The 24,072-nt window shown below is 45.0% G+C and overlaps 1 protein-coding gene across 1 annotated transcript in view; it reads right to left on the minus strand.

Annotated features, from left to right (window-relative positions):
• Positions 1-23,795, minus strand: part of Ext1 (exostosin glycosyltransferase 1) — a 312,855-nt gene extending 289,060 nt beyond the window's left edge. The window contains exon 1 of the mRNA XM_004661375.2: positions 22,115-23,795. Within this exon, the coding sequence (XP_004661432.2) occupies positions 22,115-23,076 (962 nt within the window). The 5' untranslated portion in view covers positions 23,077-23,795. The remainder of the gene's footprint in view (positions 1-22,114) is intronic.
• Positions 23,796-24,072: the final 277 nt, after the last annotated feature.

Raw genomic sequence — 24,072 nt, forward strand, 5'->3', positions numbered from 1 at the left:
AAGACAGAAGATACACAGATGCTTTGAAAGCACTATGTAAAGTAAGGTGGAACAGTCAGGAAAGCTTTTTCCTTCTTTCTTTCTTTCCCTCATTCTTTCTTTTTCTTTATTTCCTGCTTTCTTCTGCTGCTATTCTTTGCTAAACTAGCTTCTCTGCTTCCAATCTCACTATCAGAGTGTTTATTTTACAAAAACCTGCCATGGCTTCCGTTTTTCAAATGTGGGGTTTGGTGATCCAAGTGCTGGGGTACTCACGCTTGAGTGACAAGTGGATAAACATCCACTGAGCTAATTCCCAAGTTCAAACTTTATCATATCTCTATGCTAGCAAAGTAACATGATACAGCTATTTAAGCCTTTAAAACAATTTTAACAGGTATTCACAACTAAGAACAATGACATTTAAATTAGACATTCATTCAAAAATTAATCTTGCTAAAAAAAAAAAATAAAGAGCTGGGAAAATGGCTCATTGTATAAAGGGCTTGCCATGCAGGGTTGAAGCCTGGAGTTTGGATTTCCCAGTTGCCTATGTAAAATGCCAAATATGGTGTGCCTGTGATCATAGCACTGAGGATGTAGAGACAGGGAATCCCTAGAGATAACTGGCTAGCTAGTCTAGCAAAATTGAAGAGCTCCAAGTTCAGTGAGCAACCCTGTCTCAAAGAAAAAGGTAGAAAGTAAGTGAGGACCTGACATCAACCTCTGGTCTCCACATGCACACACTCACACACATGCAAAATGAATAAATGAGGCACTACCTATTCTCAAAAACTGGAGGTGCATGTACGGCAAGTAATACTTGCTGACTGCGCTCAATCATAATCTAATCAAAGTACTGGTTTAACAATAACATGCTTTATGACTATTAAAACAGAATGATGGAGAGAGCTAGACGTACTGCTGTGGAAGAATGACACACGCAATTAAGTGATTTTTTTAAAGCATCACAACATTGCATGTAAATGATGATCCTGCTTTCAAAAATAAATAAATATGATATTCTTAGACAAGAAGGAAAATATACGGTTGGAAGTAGTCATGTGAAACATTATAAGTGACTTTCACTTTTGGTCAAACTTTTCATAGATGTTACTGAAATTTGGATTTTTTTTTTCCTCACAATGCTCACCAAACCATGGTTTATATTCTCCTGAATGCTCAATATAAAGTTAAGTTTCTGAGATGTGAACTTAGTGGGGTTTTCTGAAGGGTTGGAGGGGTTGAGACAGGGTCCTATTCTGTACTCTAGGCTGGCCACAAACCCATAAAACTCACGGCCATCCTCCTGCCTCAGTGTCCCATGCACTGGGATGACAGGCATGGACTACCATGCCTGGCTCTGACCTGTGAACCCTTTACTTGCTAGAAAAGCTCAGCTTGAGACTTGAATGACAGGAGGAAGCTGTAGAGGATAAGGAAGAACCAGGGGACAGGAAATGTGTGTGTGTGTGTTACAAACAGCCTTCAGAAGAAAGGGACAGTTATTGACAAACATGTAGCTAACAGGTAGCGGAGACTATAGTCTCATGACCAGACATGAGGGCAGGCTCTTGGAATTGGCCTCTGATGGTCCCTCCCTAAGTACTGGAGAGTAACGAAGAAGACGTATGCAAAATCCATGCCTGAAAGAAACGTACCAGTGCTAGTCCACACAGAAACAAAGGATAACCACAGCCTATAAAAAAGACTCAAGTGGCATTGATTCTATATGGGATGAACGTGGAAGCTGAGGCCAGCCAGCCGAACTCAAGCCTTGGAGAATGACACCACAGAATCACATCTCTGAGGCACCTGTGTGTATAACTGATGCTCTGGAAGGAGGTCCCAAGAAAGCAAAGGGGCCCCACCAGTGGATGGCTAAGAATATCTATGGTAGTAACTCGCCAGCAGAAGTATGGACTGAGTTCCCATCTCACGGGCACAGTCTGCGCCCTGCTTGTGGGCATTAGCTGAAGCAGCAAAGGAATGAACAGGGGGTCTTCTGCTGTGATGGTGTAGGAAGTTCCCCTAATCCCTTCCTAGAAGGAAGCTGACTTCAAACTAATGTCAGCTGCCCCCTGCTAAGAACTCAGGCCCATCTTGGACAACACCTTCCATAAAGCAGTATTATGGAATATTTTTTTTAACTGGTGACTTCCAGGAACATACTTGTAGCCAAAACAACCAAAGCTTGAATCATTCTAAAGCTTCAGACAGTCATCTGATTCTGATAAATTACCAATTTTATTCCTATTGTCTTAAACCTCAAGGGGGGCAAAAACAAAAATGTTCTTCAAAATCTATTCTTTCTTTTCCTATTTAACAACCCTATTGGGTTGTTTACTTTAAAAAACCTATTATAGTCAAGACAGAAGTCTAGAAGGCTTACTTTCTACACTGATAGGCCACCGTGACCAAAGATACTCATTCAGCAAATATTTCTCCAAGATCCAACGTAAGCCAACCACTGAAACCAAGTGCCAGGGAAACAGTCGAAAAGCAAATAAATTCCTGCTCTCATGAAGCTCATGACACTAGAGGTTGCCATCAGCATAAGACTGACCATTCCAAGCCCGAGTCCAGCATAAAGGCAAAAACCGCAAATAACTTTACGAATAAAATGGACTTGGAGGCAAGTGGCAGAAAGCAAAGGCCTCTCAGGCACAGACTGCACCATGAGCAAAAATATTAAACCTGCCGGGCGTGGTGGCACATGCCTTTAATCTCAGCATTTGGGAGGCAGAGGTAGGAGTGAGTTCAAGGCCACCCTGAGACCACATAGTGAATTCCAGGTCAGCATGGACTAGAGTGAGACTCTTACCTCGAGAAACTAAAAAAAAACTAAACCTAATATTTTTTTTTGGTCCAGATTGCTATCTGAAAAAGGTATATACAAAAAAAATTGAAATAGATTTTAAAAGTTCACAGTGTGGCTGGAGAGACAGCTTAGTAGTAAAGTGTTGCCTGCAATGCGTAAGAACCCAGGTTCAATTGCCCAGTACCCACCACGTAAGCCAGAAGCACAAGATGGCACGTGAGTATGGAATTCATTTGCACTGGCCAGGCATGCCTGTGTTCTCTCTCAATCTCTCCTTCTCTCCCTCTTTTTTCTCTCTCTTACATAAATAAAGTTTTTACTTACTTATTTTATATTCTTATATTTTTTAATTTTACTTACTTACTTTTATGACTTATTGAGCTCTCTAAATAAAATTTAGAGAGAAAATTATTTTTTTTTAAGTCCAGAATGTGCCGTATCCTTGCCAGAATTCTGTTTCGGTTCTGGAATTTCTACACTAAACAAATGACTAAAGAGGGCTAACCAAATGTAATAACCGTTATAAGGCATCGATTAAAAACACTGCATCATGGGAAGGAGACTTGGATCCAGAGAAGAATGAGCCGGCTTCACCCTGGAGGTGTATGAACCTAGGAAGATAAAAACTAAAGAATTACAATACCAGGTGAAAAGATCTAAGGCCCAAAAGGGGGTTCAAAGGTTACAGCCCCTGGATCATAGCTGTCAGTCTAATTTACAGAATTCACAGGACCCTGAAAGACTGGTGAACCCACAAAGCCTACACAGCTGTTGCACCCTCTAAAGTCACACAAGCTGAGAGGAGAAAAGCGGGAGGGAAGAAATTTTCCAGTGCCTGCACACAAGCAAACCCCGACCTCTAAGACGTCTAACCGGCTCCGGCAGACAGAGCTGCTTAGTAGCTGCTGGAGATGGAGATTTAAGAAGGAACGCCATGGGCTGAAGGGCAGGCCAAATGGCATGCTGATCCAACCTATCTCTGCTATCTGAAAAGTCTCTAGACCATTTTTATGGCCCTGAGTGGGAGTGAAATGGCATCTTCAAATATAGTTCTTATGCCACATCCCACATGGGAGCCCGTGGAGAACACCCACAGGTCACTATGCCTAGGACTTCCTTAAGTAGGAGTTTTCTGCTTTCAGAGATAAATCCATAAAAACAATACTCTAATTAATGTATCTCATCTACTAAAATGAGTTCACTGCAAATGCAACATGGTATTCCTATCACACATGAATCTACCTGAATATACAAGTCAGCCTATTAGCAAATTTCTACTTTGAGAATAAAACATGAAAAAAATTAATAATAATAATAATAATAAAAGCATGTGGTGAAACTGGGCATGGCGGTGCACACCTTTAATCCCAGTACTCAGGAGGCAGAAGTAGGAAGACTGCCATGAGTTCGAGGCTACCCTGAGAGTACACAGTGAATTCCAGGTCAGCCTGGACCAGAGTGAGACCCTACCTGGAAAAAAAAAAAAAAAAAAAGCATGTGCTGGTTCGTGCCTTTAATCTCAGCTCCTAGGAGACAGAAATAGGACTGCTCTGAGTTCAAAGGCAGGCTAGGACTGCAAAATGAGTTCCAGATCAGCCTGGGCTGGAGACCCTACCTGGGGGGTGGTGGGAGAGGGGGAGCGGTAACAAGCAAACAAAAAAAAAAAAGAAAAAATCTTGAGAACTTGTGACAAAAAAGGGGAGAACACTTCACACCCCAAAAAACAAAAGGCACTGCACTTTTATTTTTTAATTTGTGTGTGTGTGCTAAGTAGTGTGTATGGTGTATGCACATGTGTGTGCACACAGATGGAGGCCAGAGGGTGTCTTCCTATAGCTCTTCCCATTGCTTCCTTAGGCGGAGTTTTTCACAGAACCCAAAGCTGCTGCTTTTTTTTTCTTTAATTTTTTTTAATGTTTATTTATTTATTTGAAAGTGACAGAGAAAGAGGCAGAGAGAGAGAGAGAGAGAGAGAGAGAGAGAATGGGCACGCCAGGGCCTCCATCCACTGTAAACAAACTCCAGACGCATGTGCCCCCTTGTGCATCTGGCTAACGTGGGTTCTGGGGAATCAAGCCTCGAACCGGGGTCCTTAGGCTTCACAGACAAGCGCTTAACCGCTAAGCCATCTCTCCAGCCCCCAGAGCTGCTTCTTAGAGCCGACTGACAAGCCCTTTTTAAAACAGTCCCTTGATTCTTGACATAAAACAATCTCCAACATCAGCGCTAGGAATATTCTCACAAGAAAAAAAAAAAAGTTGGGGGCGGGGACTGCAGATATCAGAGGTCAAAGGCTCATGCTTGCAAAGTCAGATGGCCTGGGTTCAATTCTCCAGCACCCACAAAAAAATCAGATGCACAAAGTGACACATGCATCTGGAGTTCGTTTGCAGTGGGTAGAGGGCCTGGCCTGCCCATTCTCTCCCTCATTGCCTCCCTCTCTCTGCCTGCAAAAATAAATAAACAAGCTGACATCTGGACTTTGGGTACACACACAAGTCACCTGGCATAAAACACACACACAGCTTGTCACGAGGCAAGCAGTACCAAATTTGGGGTGAGAGAATCAAACATTACAACCATTCTCCAGAATCCTTTCTTAAAAAGTATACATCCATGACCTCATAGTGCCTAACGCTACCTACACAAGATCATCATAAGAGGAGGGAAAGATCATGACATCAAAATAAAAGAGAGACTGATTGAGATAGGGAGGGGATATGATGGAGAATGGAATTTCAAAGGGGAAAAGGAGGGGAGGGAGGGTATTCCCATGGGATATTTTTTCTAATCATGGAAATTTTTTAAAAGAATTGAGAAAAAATTAAATTAAATTAATAAAAAAAGGAGCCCCACTTGTCTCTTCAGAACCCCACCACATGGTCTGTGTCATTAATAAACCTTTTGACCTAAAGGGAAAAAAAAGTTTACAGTAGCTAACACGCCATGTGAATCTATAATTTATAGCAAGAAAAGAACCTTATTCCAACTGCTTTTTTTTTTTTGACATGGTAAAGTTCCAAGGGACACAGTTGACCCTGTGACAATAAAGCCTGCTATAACATGGAATCTAATAGAAATTAGAGTGCATCTGGGTTTGGTGGCGAATCTGTATTACAGAAAAGCTCTTCCAGTGTGTTTTCTCATAATCATGGCTGTGCCTCCTGGGAGAGACAATGAGAACTGAAGTTCCAATGTTTCTGAATGCTCTCAGGTCTTCAGAACACAGGCCAGAATTTCCGCCTTAACTTTCACTTTGGCTGCAGCTCCAGGCTTGTCTCCAAGGACAGGTGCGTGCTGATGACCCAAAGCCACAGCCCCGGGGTCTTGGGGCTGAAGCTGTGGCTCACGTCTCCTAAAGTCATGAACAGCCAAGCGCACTGTTGGAAGTAGAAGTTATTCCCTGTCATTGCTTTGTGTGTCAAGAGCCTCTACGTAATGTAACCCCTCACTTGGATATGTGGATTGCTGCAGGGAAAAAAAAAAAAATTACTTTTACCTTCTTAATCACATACAGATTCTTCCCAAAGAGTCATTTCAGGTGACCTTACTGTCACATCTACCACCCAATCTTAACTTCTTGTTTTTTGAGACTGATGTGTTATTCGACATCACAGAACTGGTGGGAAGCCAAATACTTTTATATAAGGAAGGCCCTTTCTTTTTGAAGACACAAAGTCATATTGATGATTGGCACTCTTGGCTGAACCACTTCCGGAAAATGAGCATCTTCTCTGTGTTGGCACCAGTTCCAACAGGTGGCGGAATTCTGGGCACTTGCCAAACCACCTGGAGATTCACTGTGACTAGCAAGCTCCTGTATCACATTATACACTACCACCATAATGAGCTGCAAACAGATAGGTCAAATGAAATTAAAACAATGGTAAACATGCACAAATGGTGGGTCTCAGATTAGGAGTCTAATGTGGTTTTAATGGAACAGATAGATGAATGGCAACAAGAACCAGAGGTATTTATTGAGCGTTTACTAAGCACTACGCCCCATTCTAAGCCTGTGACATGAGTTACCACCTACTTAATCTTCACAGTAGCAGCCCTAGGAAGTGGGAATTATTATTAAGATCTCCATTTTTAAAGTAAAGACGTAAGAAAAGATGTCATAGGTCTCACAGCTAGTGACACAGCCACCATAGGAATTCAAGCTACCATCATGCAGAACACGGAATAGGTAACCTCACTGTGCCCCTCAGCTGGAAGTGGAGAGGTGTGCGCCCCATTTCTGAGGCAACCAGCTACATGTTGAGCACACTGGCCAACCGTCCTGCCTCACTGTCCCCTTCTCCACACCATGTAACATTAAGATTCATGTGCTCTCAACTCTTAAGATTACTTTCATGGTTTCCCTGTTGCGAGGTGCTTGAGGATGACTGACTAGATGTGGTTATGTAGCCCAAGCAAGCCTTGAACTCCTGACCACCATGCCTGGCTACTTCCACATGGTACTCTTCTCTCCAAGCTATCTGACCCCCAACTATTTAGAGTAAATTGAATAACTATTTAGGGTATAATGTCTCCCTCCCTGAGCACATTTAAAGCAGACAGACATACACTCTATGAACAGACCTCACAGCCCAGTCAGCACCAGTGCGAGCTCACAGGTGTCTCTGCAGGAACCCCTGAGGAGGAAAACAGGCCTGTTCACAGCATTCTCTAGATTATCATATTCTCCTCCTGCTCTTTCTCTTCTTGTTTTTCATTTGTGTGTTCATTTTTTCTTCTTTTTTTAACCAAAACCTTTAATTCATCTAGGCATTTAAATTTTTTTGCCCTCTTTAGGTTTCTCCTTAGACATGGCCACGTAAAACAGAAGTGCAAGAAAATACCACTCCCATCTTTAACTATACTAAACAGAGGTCGTTAAATTTTATTTTAACATAAAACACTGCTCTTTTTTTAAAAAAAAACATGCACTATAACTCTACAATCCAAATACCAAAAAATTACACATTTCCACTACTTTGAATCAATAAAAGATGACTGTTCTCCATTTACAGGTTTGCAACATTACGCTCCCATACTAAAAAATGCAGTCATCATAAAAAATGCTGCTTAAAGAGAGCTTTTTTTAATGTGACGTGAATTTTAAAGGAGCATGTAGCATATAAGAAATGGTGTTTTCACAAAAAGAATTTATCCTCTGCCTCTCAGCAACGCAAAAGCATTTTTGGGATCCCTGATTGGATTTTTAGATACTCTGGGCACACACACCTCACCATGATTTTAGAAAATGGCCTTAGCAACCTTTGGATGAACAGAAAACATAATTCATTCTTAACCAAGTATCATATGATTTTCACCAAATCTGAATCAATTGTTAAGAACTGCTAAGAAGTTAAGTAATTGCACCACAGGGTGTCATCCATTTTCTAGACACCTTGAGAACTTCAGTACAATGTCAGATGATCCCCCAGGCCCTCAAAGGCCAGCGAGCAGATCCAAAGTGTGGGAAACGAAGGCCTATGGGAGAGGAATAGTATACCTTCCTTTTGCTTTTTGTTCTTTCTGTGCTTTTTAATTAAATGATAAATCTCAGTATGAATTCATGAGAAACCTGATCGCTCTATTAAGCAATGTTACTGTAGGCTCTGGGGCAAAGCTTCACTACAGCTCCCAGTTTGGATATAATCTGAGCAAAATTAAAATAGGGAAGGAAAATGGGGAGATGGCTCAGTAGTTAAAGGTGCTTGCTGCACAAGCCTGCCAACCAGGATGGACCCCTAACACCTGTGTGAAGCTGGCACACAGTGGTGACGTCCATAATCATAACACTCCTCTGGTGGTGGGAATGGCGTTAGGAGAATCCTAAACTCCTGGGACAATTCGCTTGGCCTTTCCACTGGCACAGCAATAAGAGACCCTGTCTCAAACAAGGTGGAAGGAGAGAATTAACACCCTGAGATTACCTTCTGATCTCCACACCCCCACTGTGACATGAGGGTGCCTACACGCACACACACAATTTAAAAATTGAAAAAAAAAAACTGTTTAAAATGTGGGCTGGACTGGAGAGATGGCTCAACAGTTAAGGCACTTGCCTAAAAAGCCAAAAAACCCAGGTTCGATTCCCCAGCTCCCATGTAAAGCCAGATGAACAAGGTGGTGCATGCATCTGGCATCTGGACTTGTTTGCAGTGGATGGTACACCTATTTATTCTCTCTCTCCCTCCCTCCTTTCCCCCCATCTCAACTAAATAATTTTTTTAATGTAAACTGTTAAGTTCTACTCAACCAACCTTTATAGGGAAATGTCAATGAAAAGGGGGTGGTGCTTAGCAAAACAAAACACCTGCTGTGCAACTAAGGCGCTCAGCTGGGATCCCTGGATCACATGTAAAAGCTGCAAAACCCAAAAGCAGCTCCTGCAATTCCCCTGAGCCTGTGTGAGAAGGGAGGTGGAGACCAGAGAATTTCCTAGATGCTCACAGGAGCAGAAGACAAGAGATCTTGCCTCTGCCCTCCACACTAGTGTGCTCGGCACGTACACACACGCATACTTACATGCACAAGCACCAAATAAGCCTTTTATACATATGTAAAGGGGGGAGGGCGCCCCAGTATCTACAAACTACGAAAATGAAATGATAAGAAAATAATAATTGTTTTTCCTGTGCTCTCCCTGTAGCAATAAATTCTTTGGATCAGTATGTCACAAACCCACTGGGTTCATTTTAACTTGATCCTCTATCCAACACAACAGTAAAAATAACTGAATTAATTAAATTAAAAGAAGGGAAGAGAAGACAGCATCTTAAAAAAAAAAAAAGTTTATTGAAAGAAACTTCCCATCTGAAAACAAAAGAGAAACTGGGTGAATGAACAAATGAACAAAGAACCTGGAGGAGGGACAGGAGGTATGAACCAAGAAGAGTGATACTTACAGACCTCATCTTTGAATCCATGGTTAATAAGGTTAGCATTTCCAATGGTTAAATAGAAGTAACTTTTACTTTAATTGATGCAACTAAAACGGAGTGCCAGCTCTGAGTCAATCAGGCTTAGTGCTGGGGTCTCCCTGGACAATGGTGAGAGAGGCGCAGGCCATGTTCCCAAGGGGGCCTTTCTTCCCTCCAGACTTAAAACCACAAACCTCCTCTCCTCGTTCTCCCTCACTGGGCATCCCAAACACCTGCTGAGCTTTTCAGAAACCAGGAACACCCCTAGACAGTGGGGTCTGTCACACCGCTGGGGCCACCATCTATATTCCCAGAAGCTCCCAGGCCCCCACGGCACACCTACACTGTGTAACCACTGCGCTCCCAAAATGCCGCTTTGCTTCGAAGCATCTACCACCTTCCAGCATGCATTCCTACTTGCCTCGAGTCAGCCAGCAGCCACTAGACTGGGCATCCTGAAGGCAGAATGCATGTCCAAAGGAGTCTTTTCCTCTGTCCAGAAGTGTAATTTACACGAGAAAGAAGCAAATAGGTAACTGAATGGAAACCCAAAGCGAAGACCAGGAGAATTTGGAGGAAGTGACTGGAGAAGAATGGAGACAGAGGTGGGGGCAGCTTAGAAGGAGGGCAGGTGCGCGCAGGGCGCAGGAAGGGAGCTGTGGCTCTGCCATGCGGATGGGCTTGGACAGGCATTGGGAGGCACTGCTGGGCCATCATCTCTGAGAACATGTGAGAGGACAGGGAGGGGGAGGGAAGTGGGCACAGCTGAACCCGCACCCCTGAGAACATGTGAATAATAATGGGGAGCCACAGTTGAGCTGGATGCTGTGACATCCCACATGAATTCCCTTACCTCAGAGTGCTGAAAGGTGCACAGGAAACATGAAATCCATTGGACCCTTCTACCCATCAGTTCCCTTCCTAAACCACTCCATGAGTGTGGATGGTATGTGCCTTGACATACCTGCAGGAGAAAAACCTGGGTAACAGAACAGGTGTCCTCTCACCCCTTCCTGGGCATCGCCTTTCTCCAAACCCCAATCCCAAATGCCTACACTTTGAGCTGGCAGCCCAGTGGCAGAGCAAGGCCCCTTCCTTTCTGGAGCCACAGCCCAAGCAAGGCACTATGGGCACTCATCAATCTACACTAAGTCTGCCCGCCAGTGCCAGTCGCATTACAATATCATGCCTTCTGAGATAAAGTACTGATACGTGTCGTAAAGGGCAAGAGATCAGAGCTAACAGCAATACACACACACACACACACACACCACACACACCCCTGGAACTTAATGCTGACCCAAAAGAGACTCTCTCTCCAAGGCCCTTGGTAAATGTGCTAAGGTTGACTGGCAGACAAGTTTTCAAATGAAGAGCTTGACTTTTGTTGAAGGACAGTACACAAAAATGATGCCTCAGGGTCAACGCTAAACCATACTGCAGCTCACCAAATATTTACTGAAGCTCTATCAGGTCAAAGGCGAGGGCGCTGCATGCTGGGACTGGGCGGCGCCGTCACTTCTGAGCAGTGTGGAGAATGCACTGGAACCCCGCGCTGGCCCGCTGTTCGGAAATTGTTATGCTTCTTTACTTCTGGGTGTCAGCTGTCCCTTCTTCCCAGATCTGTTTGCAAGAATCTTGCTCTCGGGGGCTGGGGAGATGGCTCAGCATTCAAAGGCACTTGCTTGCAAAGTTTGCTGGCCCAGGTTCAATTCCCTAGTACCCATGGAAAGCCATTCACAAAAAAAATGGCCCAGGCATCTGGTGTTCATTTGCATTGGCAAAAGTCCCTGGCATACACACGCACACACGTACACACACACACATGCACACGTGCGCGTGCACGCGCACACACACAAATAAATAAAAATATTTTTAAGAAATAATTCTGATCTTATCTTTTAAGTTCACTGCTTCTAATCTACTATACATGGGAAAACAGATTACTAAATGGGTTAGAATTATAAGTAAACTCGAGGAAATAAATTCTAGGTCAGAAACACAAGGGAAATTCCTTCTATCAACTAAATATATGCCTGTGGGCTGGAGAGATGGCTCAATGGTTAAGGCGGTTGCCTGTGAAGCCTAAGGACCCAGGTTCGATTCTCCAGGTCCCATGTAAGCCAGATGCACAAGGTGGCGCATGCATCCAGAGTTCACTTGCAGTGGCTAGAGGCTCTGGCACACCCATTCATTCTCTCTCTGTCTAATAAATAAATAAAATTTTTTAAAAATGCATGCCCATGAGTATGTGGACTTGTTGACACCAGAGTGGGCTGCTAAGAAGTAGTTCTGGTTGAGAACATAGAGCCTAAATATGTTCTCTTAGGCAAGTCACTTTTAAACAAGCTCTGCTCCTTTTTGTTGTTGGTTGTTGTTTATAAAATGAATAGAAAATGGGTATCTTCCTGCTAGGAGGTCATAAAAATTAAAATAAATATACTTCCAGGGTCTGAGAGATGGCACTTGCCAGCAAAGCCTAAAGACCAGGGTTCAATCTCCCAGTACGTACATAAAGCCAGATGCACAAAGTAGCACATGCATCTAGAGTTCATTTGCAGTGGCTGAAGGCCCTGGCCTGCCCATTCTTTTTCTCTCTCTCTGCTTGCAAATAAATATTTAAATATACATATATATATATATATATATATATATATACATACATATATATATATATATATATATATATACACACTTCTCATTGCTCATTATATAGTACACTCAGTAAAATTAGCTACTGTTGCTATTGTCATTGATAACTGGGCTCACATCTGTAAGTGCTGTGACACGTCTCTAAGAATACCTGCTGTGGCCAATTTTCCCTCACTACAGCCCCATATTCCAGGAAGCAAAAGGCTGTTCCTTACAAAAGGCTGTTCACCTGTTGTGTTTGGTTTGGTTTGGTTTGGTTTGGTTTGGTTTGGTTTGGTTTGGTTTTTTTTTAGGTAGGGGTTTTAAGGTAGGGTTCCCCAAGATGAGCTAGAATTCATTATGTAGGGTCAGGGTGGCCTTGAACTCACAATGATCCTCCTACCTCTGCTGGGATTAAAGGCATGAGCCACCACACCTGGCTTGTCCACCTGTTAAGAGTGGCAAAGTGACAGGGCAGTCCTTGCAATGATAACATCCCCACTGAACCCAACGTGCAGCCTAATGGCAATGACTCTGCCCTGAAAGAATGGGGGCAGTGAAAAAGGGAACTAGATTGCTTTTCTCCAGCCTAAGTAAGAACATTTAGGAAAGACGGGTCAATGATGGCGCGCGCGCACACACACACACACACACACACACACACACACACAGGCAAAGGAGGCAGAGCCCAAAGGACACGATCCTGGGCACTGACAGTGCTGCATGCTCAGAACCTACCTACACCATTTCAATGCAGTGTTTGTCCCATGTCCTCTTAGGATGAATCCTGTGACTTATGGCGGCCTGAGTCATTTAGGTTTTTCTCCTTACAACCTAAGGGTCTGCTGAGGCAGCTCAAAGAAGCTGCTAAGTGGCAATCGCACAGGGAGTCCCTCTAAATGTCACCTTCAACAGGTAAAGGTGCATGCAAAAAAAAAGGGAGAGCCTGCATTCTCACAGCAGGCAACATGGAGCACACAGAGTCAAGGAAGTGTCCAGCTGCCCCACAGGCAACCTGTTTTCCCTACATACTCCCCCTCTCCCCCAGCCCCCCCATCCCCGCCAAGACCCCATGAAGATTTTTCCACAGCCCATGGAGCAGTGACTGCAACTAAGTGTGCCAGTCCACACTGACCAGAACAAGGCAGGAAGATAGTTTTTAATACCACCAGCAGCCAGAGAGCACATTAGCATTTACAAGGTACATTCACACACTCTCCGCCTCTTTTGATCCTCTTAATGACCTAGTGAGGCCGGTATCATAATCACCCTTTCCCAATCGAGGAAGAAAAAAAAAAAAAAAACACTAAAGCTACCAGCATAAAAACCTGATCCAGGAATCTCCAGGAGTCAGTTACCTCCTTGGTCCAGGATTCCATAGACTACTTCTCAAAGGACCCAGGCTCAATTCCCCAGAACCCATGTAAGCCAAATGCACATGGTGGTGCACGTGTCTGGAGTCCGGCTGCAGTGGCCAGAGGCCCTTGCACGTTCATTATCTTCCTCTTGCTCTCTCTCATAAATAAATAAAAATAAAATGTTTTTAAAAGCACAATAATACATATATAAACGCCGTAAAAAAAATCACTTTTTTAAAAAGAGGAGTGTATTCCTGCAAATCTCTCAGTGATATTAAAAGCAATTACAATACCAAAAGAGAAAAAAAAGTCATGAGAGTAAGTATAAGCTACTGGCTCACTTTGTTTTCTGCATGGTTTTTAAATCTCTTAGAACAGCCCACTTAGGTTACAGAATCCCTTGTTTCAAAGCCCATAGGTGAAAAACCTGCCAAATTCACCTCTGATGGACAACACAGAGAAAACAGGAGCTATGGCCTTGACCAAGGGATAGATACAAGTTGCCAGAAGGGAGACACCTCCCCCCAGGTAGGGCCTGAGGACTCAGAGAACCCGGAAACAGCGGCTGGAGAGAAGCCTGGGGCTGTCAGCGAGCTCAGGAAGAGACCAGGAGGGAGGGCTTTGGTTGGAGCCAAACCAAAACTTCAAAGGGAAAAGAGCTTCAAAGACCCCCTGCAGGACCAATTAACACCTACAATGTTTATCTAAGCTGTCATTTAATGAAGGTGACTTCCCAAAAAGGGTGCTCAGCCTCACCTCAAAAACAGAGATACCCCTCTGGGATGGAAGCAGGGGTGGGGGACAAGAAGACAAGTCCTTGGTGGTTTCTGAAAGAAAGAACTTAGGAAGCAAGCAAAGTATCATGCAAGAATGGAAAAAAATATAATCCAGGAAAAATGTAAATGTTAATTTATGGTACAGTTGTGAGTTAAGAGAAGTAAGTCCCATCTCCAAATTCCCATTTTTCAGACTATTTGGTAGGACAGGAAAATGTTCTTAGATACATTTAAGAAAAAAATTCAAAAGTACACTGAAGTCTGACTTCAACTTTATAATACCAACCAACTGGAGTTTTTAGCAGAAAGGTCAGAGTTGTGTTTGCCTATTGCAGTAGACTCAGTTCCAACATGTGGACAACCAGCATAAACAAGGAAGCTGAAAACTTGGGGTGATCCACAATGCACGATCCATATAACTCAACAAGGAGGGGCCAAGGGGAAGGGGTAGGTCACGGATGAGCCTAATAATGGTACCAAACTGACTGTATTTGCTGAATACAAAACTAACAAAAAAATTAATTTAAAAAAAACTTGGGTTGATTCAATGATCTATTTGCTAAATAATGTATCTAGACAATGTATTTGAAAATACAGGCAAGTGTAGTGGCGCACATCTTTAATCCCAGCACTTGGGAGGCAGAGGTAGGAGGACTGCTGTGAGTTCGAGGTCATCTTGAGACAACATAGTGAATTCCAGGTCAGCGTGAGCTGGGAGATCCTCCTCAGGGGGAAAAAAAAAAAAACAAAATATACAGATAACACAAAACAAACATATAGTTTTATGTTAAGACTGGCTACAACCAAGTTTAGCTTAGCACTAGCTAGTTCTTACAGTGGGATTAGAACTGGAACTCAATATCATGTCGCTCTTCAAAATCTTCCATATTTCCCACAAAAGCCAGCAGGCAAATTTTATGTTACTGAGTAGACCAGCTCAGATCCCAAGGTCTCACATATGCTAAACACATGCCTTAGCCCTGGGCTAAGACCCCAGACCGAAGCAATGTTTTCCTTTCCAGAGAGCCTGAGGCTCTGGAGCAACTGGTATCCAATGTCCAAGAAGCTAAGGCTTCCAGCACGTCTTCATTCTACACCACCAAGTCACACTGTCTACCTGCGGCAGCTCTTCCTCCAGTCCTCCTTTCAGGGCTCCACTAATGAAGGGAAACTGCAAGGGGCTGTCAGTGGGAGCCAATGTTAGCGGGGTCCAAGGCGCAATGTTTCTAGAATGGATCTCAGGGTTGGCCTTTTAGCCCACGTGCAAGGCAAATTCTTTCCTGGGGAAATACGTTTATAAAGTAAAGCAATTTATAAACGAAAATATCTGGAAACTGGCAGGATGGCTCAGTGGTGAGAGGCACTTGCATGCAAAGTCTGCTGGACAAGGTTCAATTCCCAAGCCACCTACATAAACAGGGCGCAAAACGGGGTGCAAACATCTAGCATTCATTTGCAGCAGCAAGCGGCCCTGGCATGTGTAGCAAACACATTTGCACACACACACATGCACAAATTAAACTTTTTTAAGCAGATATGCATATACTTGGCTCACATTTCACTTGATGAAAACTAGCAGGTTGGGCTGTAAAGATAGCTCAGCAGTTGAAGGAATTTGCTTGCAAAGCTTGACACGCCTGGGTTTGAATCCCCAGTACCCATGTAAAGCCAGATGGACAGTGACAAGAGGTCCTGATACTCCCAAACTCACTGTCTCTCTGTCTGCTTCTTTCTCTGTCTCTCTTGAATGAATGAATGAATGAATAAATAAATAAATAAATAAATAAATAAATAAATAAATAAAATTTTTTTAGGCCTAGCAAATGAAATTCCCAAGGGTAGACCGAATTCTTTTTTAATATTTCATTTATTTATTTGAGAGGGAGGGAGGAAGGGGCAGAGAGTGAATAGGCATGTCAGGGCCTCCAGCCGCAGCAAATGAACTCCAGATGCATGTGCCATCTTGTGCATCTGGCTTATGTAAGTAAGTACTGGGGAATCGGCCTATTTCCTTAGGCTTCACAGGCAAGCACCTTAACCACTAAGCCATATCTCCAGCCCAACAAAAATATTTTTAAAAACCTAGCAGGTAAACAGAAATTTTTATTGTTTAGGGGGCTGGCATTGTAAAGAATGAAGAAGTCTTGCAATGGAAGACTTCTGGTTATAGGGTCATAAGCTCCTCCCACATGCTGGCCACTTTACCCTCTGGGCCCCAGATTCAAATCTGTGAAATGGTTCCACACCTCACAACTGCTGGCAGCGTCAATGAGCTAAAAAAGGCAAATTCAAGTCATGGCCACTGCGCCCATCTTGGGATTTGGAAGAGAGCTGAGTTCAGAGGTGCATCAAGGTGGGAGAGTGTTTAAGCAACAGTTCACCATGACAACAGATCAAACAGGAGCTTCCACATTCATCCCTAAAGACTGCAGGGTCCCATGAGCGCTTCCTTCCCCCAGCCAGGTTCCTTCTCACAGGCTGAAGGGGCAGCAGACCTGGAGGCACGCACACGCTGGGCTGTCTGAGCATTGCTGGCTCACGTGTCCGAGCTGGCGAGGCACACTACTAAGTGCCCAGAAGTGAGGTGAGCAGCCCAGGCCTGGCCACACCACCTTCGCTGAGACATGGACACACTCAAGTCATTCCAGGCAGGGATTTCTAGAACTGGGTTCTGAAGAGGCAGATCCTGGGGGCTCTGACCCCCATCAGGGCCGGGCATCTCCCCTTTAGCCCATTCTGAGCCCCTCACTCAGTGGCAGTCACAGCAAGGATGGGGCTCCTCTCGGCAGGGCCCCATGCAACTCTTGCTCCTGTTAGGGTCAAAAAGAATCCTGCAGGCCCACAGCGTGTGTGACAGATTCCGCTGGGGGACTCTCCCTTCCTATCCTGGACTTGGTCAGGTCAAAGGGCAAATGTCTCTAGATGCAGCATGTAACATTCTAACCTTTACCCTAGGATTCCAGGTGAGTGACTTAGGGTGTTCCCAGCGCTCTGTGGAAAGCGGGTTCATAGAGGAGCTAGCAAGGGGAGGCAAGAGACCTGAAACCTCACAGGGACTCCTGGGGAATGCACGTCAATGTCGCTCTGCAGAGAAAGGGGCGACAGAGCGGGAACCTCGGTCAGAAGGCCCACTTGTCATCCTCATAATTTCACACAGGGCTGGCTCCTTCTCTAATCTCAACCTGTGCCCACGCGGTTGATCTCAGAAAAGCTTCCATGCTATCGCACAACTGTGATCAGCAGAGTGCTAAGATTTCACACTTGAGACCTGCGAAGGGCAACTCACGCCTCTCATTCTGGAGAAGTATTCAGCTAACGTTTGCTACTAGGTCGCGATGATGTGCCTTCGAACCCTTTGAGATAACAGAGTTCCCTTATCCTTCGGGCTACGAAGATGGTTCAGTGGTTAAAGGTGCTTGCTCTAGCCTGCCATAGAGCTGGACGCACAAGTATCACATATGGCCGTGGTCCTATGGCTATGGGAGGTGTGGTCAAGGGAAGCCTGTGACTTCCAGTTGCAGCAAACAAGAGGGGACAGTCTCAAAGAAGGAAGAAGAAGACCTCCACATGGACATTGCATGCACACCTGCACGCACACACACGCAACACACCAAATTAAAAAAAAAAAAAAAAGAAACACAAAGTCATTTTTCATTATAACTTGTCTTAATCACATTTTCTTTTTGCTGCAAAAACATGTGAATTCAACTTGCTGTTTTGTTAATTCAGTCCGTTCCCAAAGCCCCTTAGAGCCACAGTTCAAAAACCTAGTTTATCTAAGCAGCTCCAGGGACCCACCCACCTTGGTCAGCAATAAACAAGGAAAAAAAATGTGAGCCCCACATCAAGAATGCTAAGGATGCCCTTTGAAGGGCTCACATCAGCCCTTAAAACTGTATGACAAATTGTACACGCATGTGCTTTTTCTTTTTTTTTTTTCTTGGAAAGTTTCTACAAATTCCCAGTTTCAAGGTAATCTCATAAGAAGCACCCCAGTGTGAAGAGCTGTCAAGGGTATCTGCAGTTATGAAGCCTGAAGATCAAGGGAGAAAAAAGAATTGAAGCACCTACAATGTATGGCTACTCCTAACACTCAAGAGATTTCCCACTGTGGGTCCCTTAGATTCCATCCCTCAGTTTCCATTCCTGGGAAGTGAAGATGCTGGGAGCCAAATAATATAGCTGCCCTAAAGATACCAGGGCGGTGGAGAACAGCTTCAGCAAAGCAAAGGAGACATGTCCAAAGACCTGCACAGAACAGTGGCTGGTCCCGGAAGAGCTGCTAACACATAATCACCATGGCTCCCCTGGGAGAGGTCAAAGGCAAAAGTCACCTCTCATTTCCTTCTCTTTCTTCAATTTGAGACAGCTCAACTTGAAGTTCCACAGTAATGGCCCCTGGAAGGCATCTGAACTATGAAGTCCACACAAAGACTCAGTAATTGTGTTAAGAGTACCAGAGAAGTTTCAAAGATGTAAAATGGAGAGAATTTTGCTAAGGCTTTAGTGTAGATCATCTAACCACTGCAGAGACATATTTTAACTGGTATTGCCTACACTGGTCAAAATATATAGCTGATGAAAATTAATTATTGTCAGTACCTTAAAGTAGATGTTTTAATATTACCTTGGAAACCTAGGTCAAAATTTACAGGAGTAACTTATTTTTTTTCTCTAGCACAAAAGCACGCAAGTCTTTTAGACCCTTGAAATCACTGCATAATTCTCAAAAAGGCAAGTGGTACAGAGGTGCATTTGGCCATAAATCTATAGGGTCACATAATGTTAGGTCACTCAACCCAATCATTTTTGAGTTGATATATTTGAGTATGTGATCCTAACTTAATGGTGAAGCCATAAATTTTCAATCTAATTACGAGATCCCCAAAGTCCAAAGCAAACTTATATGTTGCTGCTGGCAGAAGCAAATTAAATTGAAGTCTTTTCATAGGCACTTGTTAATAAAGAAGAGAAATAGATGAAAATTGATCGTGTTTTTATAAGCCATTACCAAATGAATGCTTAAGAGTATCCCGGAAACAGCCTAATGCCAAGGTGCAAATCAACTCACCAAAGGGTCTATGAAGGAAGCTAAGTAGGGCCACTTCCACAGACCTGACTTCAGCATCTCCTCCTCTCAAAGGCCCTGGGGAGATAAGCACTGCTCCTTTGGAGTTCTCTGTGTGTCTCCCAGATGGGAGCTTCTAGACAGCATCAGTGTAAGTAATAGAGTGGCGGCTCTTACTCCAGGGCGCAGCACACGTCTGTTTTTTGCTAATACCATGCTTACATAGCTCAGCATTCTTGCTTGGTCTTCGTGGCCTCCAAAGTCAAAAGCGAGAAGCAATAGTGTCTGCAGGCACTGTTTATCAAGACTGAAAATGTTGATAATCCAATGACGGAGATGAGTTACACCTCCAGGGGTCACAGGCTAATGAATGCAAATATTCTACAGTGCTAACCTGTCCTGGTAAACAAGGTTAGGGACGGAAGGTATGTCAGAGGGACACAAAAATACAAAATGAAAATTCAAAAACAGAGAAAAACCCTGTTCAGAAGAAAAAAACAAACTTGCTTTCCTTCTAAATGCCACTTTTTCATAAGATACCATCAAGAGGTCCTGACCCTGGTGGTCTTTAAACACACATTCAAACCACTGTGTAGATTTCAGGTTTCCAAGTCTAATCACTGAGAGGTCAAAAATTAATGACATTTAATTGGCAAACATGAAAGTTGCAAGGGAAGCAATCAGCCCCACCTTTCTTTACTGCTGGGCTCTAGAAATTGAAGGCTTCCTTTGATCAGAGAACGTAGAGATTTAATACTTAATGAATAAGAAGGTGAGAAAGACAGGGTTGTTTGGCGGGATGGAGAGTGTTTACCAAGTAACTGTTAGCCTTTGCTTCCTAAGGTGAAATCTCAGCTCCAACTCTTTCAGAAGCCTGAGGAACATCAGGGTTCTTCTATAAAATCTGGTGAGACTGCTTTAGAAGAGAACACCTAAAGGTTCAGGCTTCATCAAGTTACTCACCATACACCAGAAGAAGAAATTCCTGAAAAACCCTAAAAGCACTTTTTCTCTGGCAAGCCACAGGACTAGCTCAATGCAAAAGTCATATAAACAAAAGCAACTCACTTCTGACCATAGTTTAGGCGCATTTCTGTGAGAAAAATTGTACTCCACTGCAAACGTACCCAATGTTCGCTCACAACTGCCCCTGAGTAACAGTATAGACTCAGAACTGACCCTAGCCTCAGTCTTTTCTTATGCTTGAAGAGCCAAAGATTTGTGGGGTTCAGGAGCATTATTCCAAATGCTTGATACCTTCTCCCTAGCTCTCTATGATCAAGTCTGGGAGGACTTTAATTTCCCTTCCAATCACTCCCACAAAGCCCAGAAAGGTCTAAGAAAACCCACAGATAACAATCAGACCTTTCATTTCGGGTTGCTTTCCCACCCTGCCCCTTCCTGTTCCAATCAGGTTGGGGAGGCATTCCCCCTCTTCTGCATTTCATGAATCAAATGCAAAAATCTGCCAACCTCTGCCAGTCTCTCTCGTACTCAGCTGAGAGCTTCCCCTTTTGCTTCCTTTGGTGGCACAAGGCTGCTCTCGTGTTTAACTGGCCTACCCTGGAAATGCACTGTAGGAGCTCTTTCACTCTTTCCCAGCCAGGCACAAGAAAAAGCCTGGGGCACGGTGCCCAACTAACTATCAAGAAACTGACCCACCAGCCTCAGGTAAAGGCTGATTTGTGAATTCTAGCTTTGACCTCAAATGCAGTTTGTCAGTGTCACTGACAAGGAAAGGAAGAGTTGGAAAGGGGTACAAAGTAACCAACTGGGTTACTTAGCAACTGGACAAAACTTGCCTCACTGCAGAGGGTAAGCAGGCATCTCACACCCATTGAACAGAGTAACAGTCTACATTTATATGCAAATAGACAAAAACAAAGAAGAAAGGGAAATCTAAATTAGCAAGAGGAGTTTACAGCAGTGGGCCTGGGGCCGATTATAAAGTTTCTCCTAGAAGCAGATAGAACATATACATATGAATGAATGCATGCACTGTATGCATGCATGCATGTATGCATGACCAATTTATAGTCTCCCATCATAAAAGTCGATGCCATGAAGGGAAGAGGAGACATGCACACAGGTTTATTAGTTACAATGAAAACACTTCCCCAACTAGCAAGGATCTAGGGCTTACAGTAAGAAGAAAATTTGAGGTTGGGAAACTCCCAGATAACAGGTAACCACGTTCAAGAAAAGTACACAGTGCAGTGCAGTGCAGACTGGAGTTAGATCAGAGCTACTCCGGGTCTCCAGACACCCGTCAGAAACGCCCTCCAGTACCCCTCGCCGTAGGGCAGTTTCCAAACTTGGACCTGAACCCCACAATGCATAGGGAGACACATCTCTCTCAACAAGAGAGAAACGTTGTCACCTAAGAGTCCAGGTTGTTCCATTAGCCTGAGGAACTCAAGCCATGTTCCCCAAGTTCCGGCCACACACTAAAACACAAGAAGCAACAGAAAGTGGGAGGGACTTCTCTGTCCCCAACCCTCATCCCCCAACATCGCACCAGAACCAAAGCGGGCAGGACCCGGGGCACCAGCCCAGCCACTTACTTCTCGTACTCCGTGTTGTCTCTGTCACAGCGAGAATCCTTGTGCTTTTGCCAGTCTTTACCGTGCTTGCAGGTGGTGAGGAGCAAGACGTCCTCCCCATTATGGACGTGATATAAGGCATTCCTGGTGTCTGACCCTATCCCTGTCAGATACCTCTTCCCCTTGAACACCAGCATGTACTTCCTGAGAGGAGGGATGGTGTTAAACTTCAAAAAACCCCTCTCCCCTCCTGTCCTGGGGTGATCCTTAGAAAAGAGGGGAATAGAAACATCAAAGTTGGGTCGGAAGTTTTCAGTACTGATGCTGGCCTTGGCCAGCATCGCCTGGCCGATGTCAAACCCCACGTCCTCGGTGTAGTCGGGCCAAGTGCCGGAATATAAATTAAAAATTAAATGATTCCTACCATTGTTCCACAAGTGAAGACTCTGCACTTTGGATCTCAAGTTGTGCACATACTGAGGTGACAACTGGTCTCTATCTAAGGTATCCAGACTCAGGACAAAGAGGCACGCCTGGCTGGGGTCCGAGGTGTAGAACCTGGAGCCCTCGATGGCCGCGAGAATGTTTTGGTAACTTTCAGCGATTTTCTCCCCTTTTTGCTGCGGGTAGACGTAGACCTTGAAGCCGTTTTTCTTGCAAAGGGTGAAATCGAAGCAGGACTCCATGCGGCACTTCTTGCCTTTGTAGATGCTCGAGTTGGCGTCTCGCTTCTGCCGAGGGGAAACGTGCACACCGGAATCCTCGTTCTCCAATTGATCCCAAGGGAAGAAGGGGCGCAGAGCGTCCGGGAAGCGGGGCCAGAAATGATCCGGACTGGGCTGGTGCAAGCCATTGCGACCACTGTGCTCTGCTCTCCGGCTGTGGCTCCTCGATGCCCTAAACTGCACGCCTCCGAAATAAAACAAAAGGGCGAGACAAGAGCCGGCAGAGAGCAGGATGAAATAGCGTTTTTTGGCCTGCATGTGTCCTGCCTGGGTCAAGAGGATTGTAAATAAACACAAGAATCACCCAAGTTTCCCAATCCACACTTTCAGCTCCAGTCCGCCATCTTCCCGCCGGTAAAGACTTCAAACTCTCCGCTCCCACCTTCTCTGGACGCCTTTCCCCAAGCCGTGGACTGATCCAGCGCATGTGGGCGATTTCTTTAACTTTCTCCCCTTCGGTCTTTCATCTTCGGGGTTGCACGATGCACGCGAAGAGAGCGAGCCGGGACGAAGGGTTCGTACCCAGGGCGAGCGGGCGAGCGAGCAGCGGACTGTAATCTTCTTGCATGCAACAAGACGGGAGGAAAAGAAAGCCAGGAGAGGGGAGGAGGAGAAAGAAAAAAAAAAAAAGAAAGAAAGGAAGAAAGAAAAGGAGGGGGGGGAATAAAAAAGCTCCCGATACTCAATCAATGGCAAGACCGAGGGGACTGCCTCGCCTTCTCCGATGCCTGTGGGCAGCGTGGAAAACGAGCCCGGGGAAAAGCAACTTCAACTCATCCACGCTGTCTCCCCGCCCCCGTTTGCAAAGAGCCACTCCGGTTCCAACAAGTCGAGCCAACCGATGCCGGGGAGGGTTCGGCCAGCCTAGTGCATCTTGCAGCCGGGGCGCCGTAACCTCACAAATCCCTGCATGTCTCTTTCTTTCTTCCTTTCTGCAGCGGCTGCTCGGAGACCAGAGTCGGGCGCCGTGGACTCGTGCGCTCGGCGGCGGCGGCGGCGGCGGCGGCGGCGGCGGGGCCGCGGCTCCCCCGGTGCCGTGCTCGCTCGGCGGCGGCGGCGGCGGCGGCGCTGGGCGTCCTTCCCCGCGGGCAGCGCCGGGTCCCCCGCCCGCCCGCCCCGAGCGGCGCTCCGCAGGCCCCGCGCGAACGCACACCGCCGCGCTCGTCCCTGCGTCCGTCCGTCCGCCCGCCGGCTCGCCCGCTCGCCCGCCCGCTCGCCGAATGTTACCCGGTTCTGAATGTTACACTTACACAT

Source organism: Jaculus jaculus, chromosome 2 (genome assembly GCF_020740685.1).
Source record: "Jaculus jaculus isolate mJacJac1 chromosome 2, mJacJac1.mat.Y.cur, whole genome shotgun sequence".
NCBI lineage: Eukaryota > Metazoa > Chordata > Mammalia > Rodentia > Dipodidae > Jaculus > Jaculus jaculus.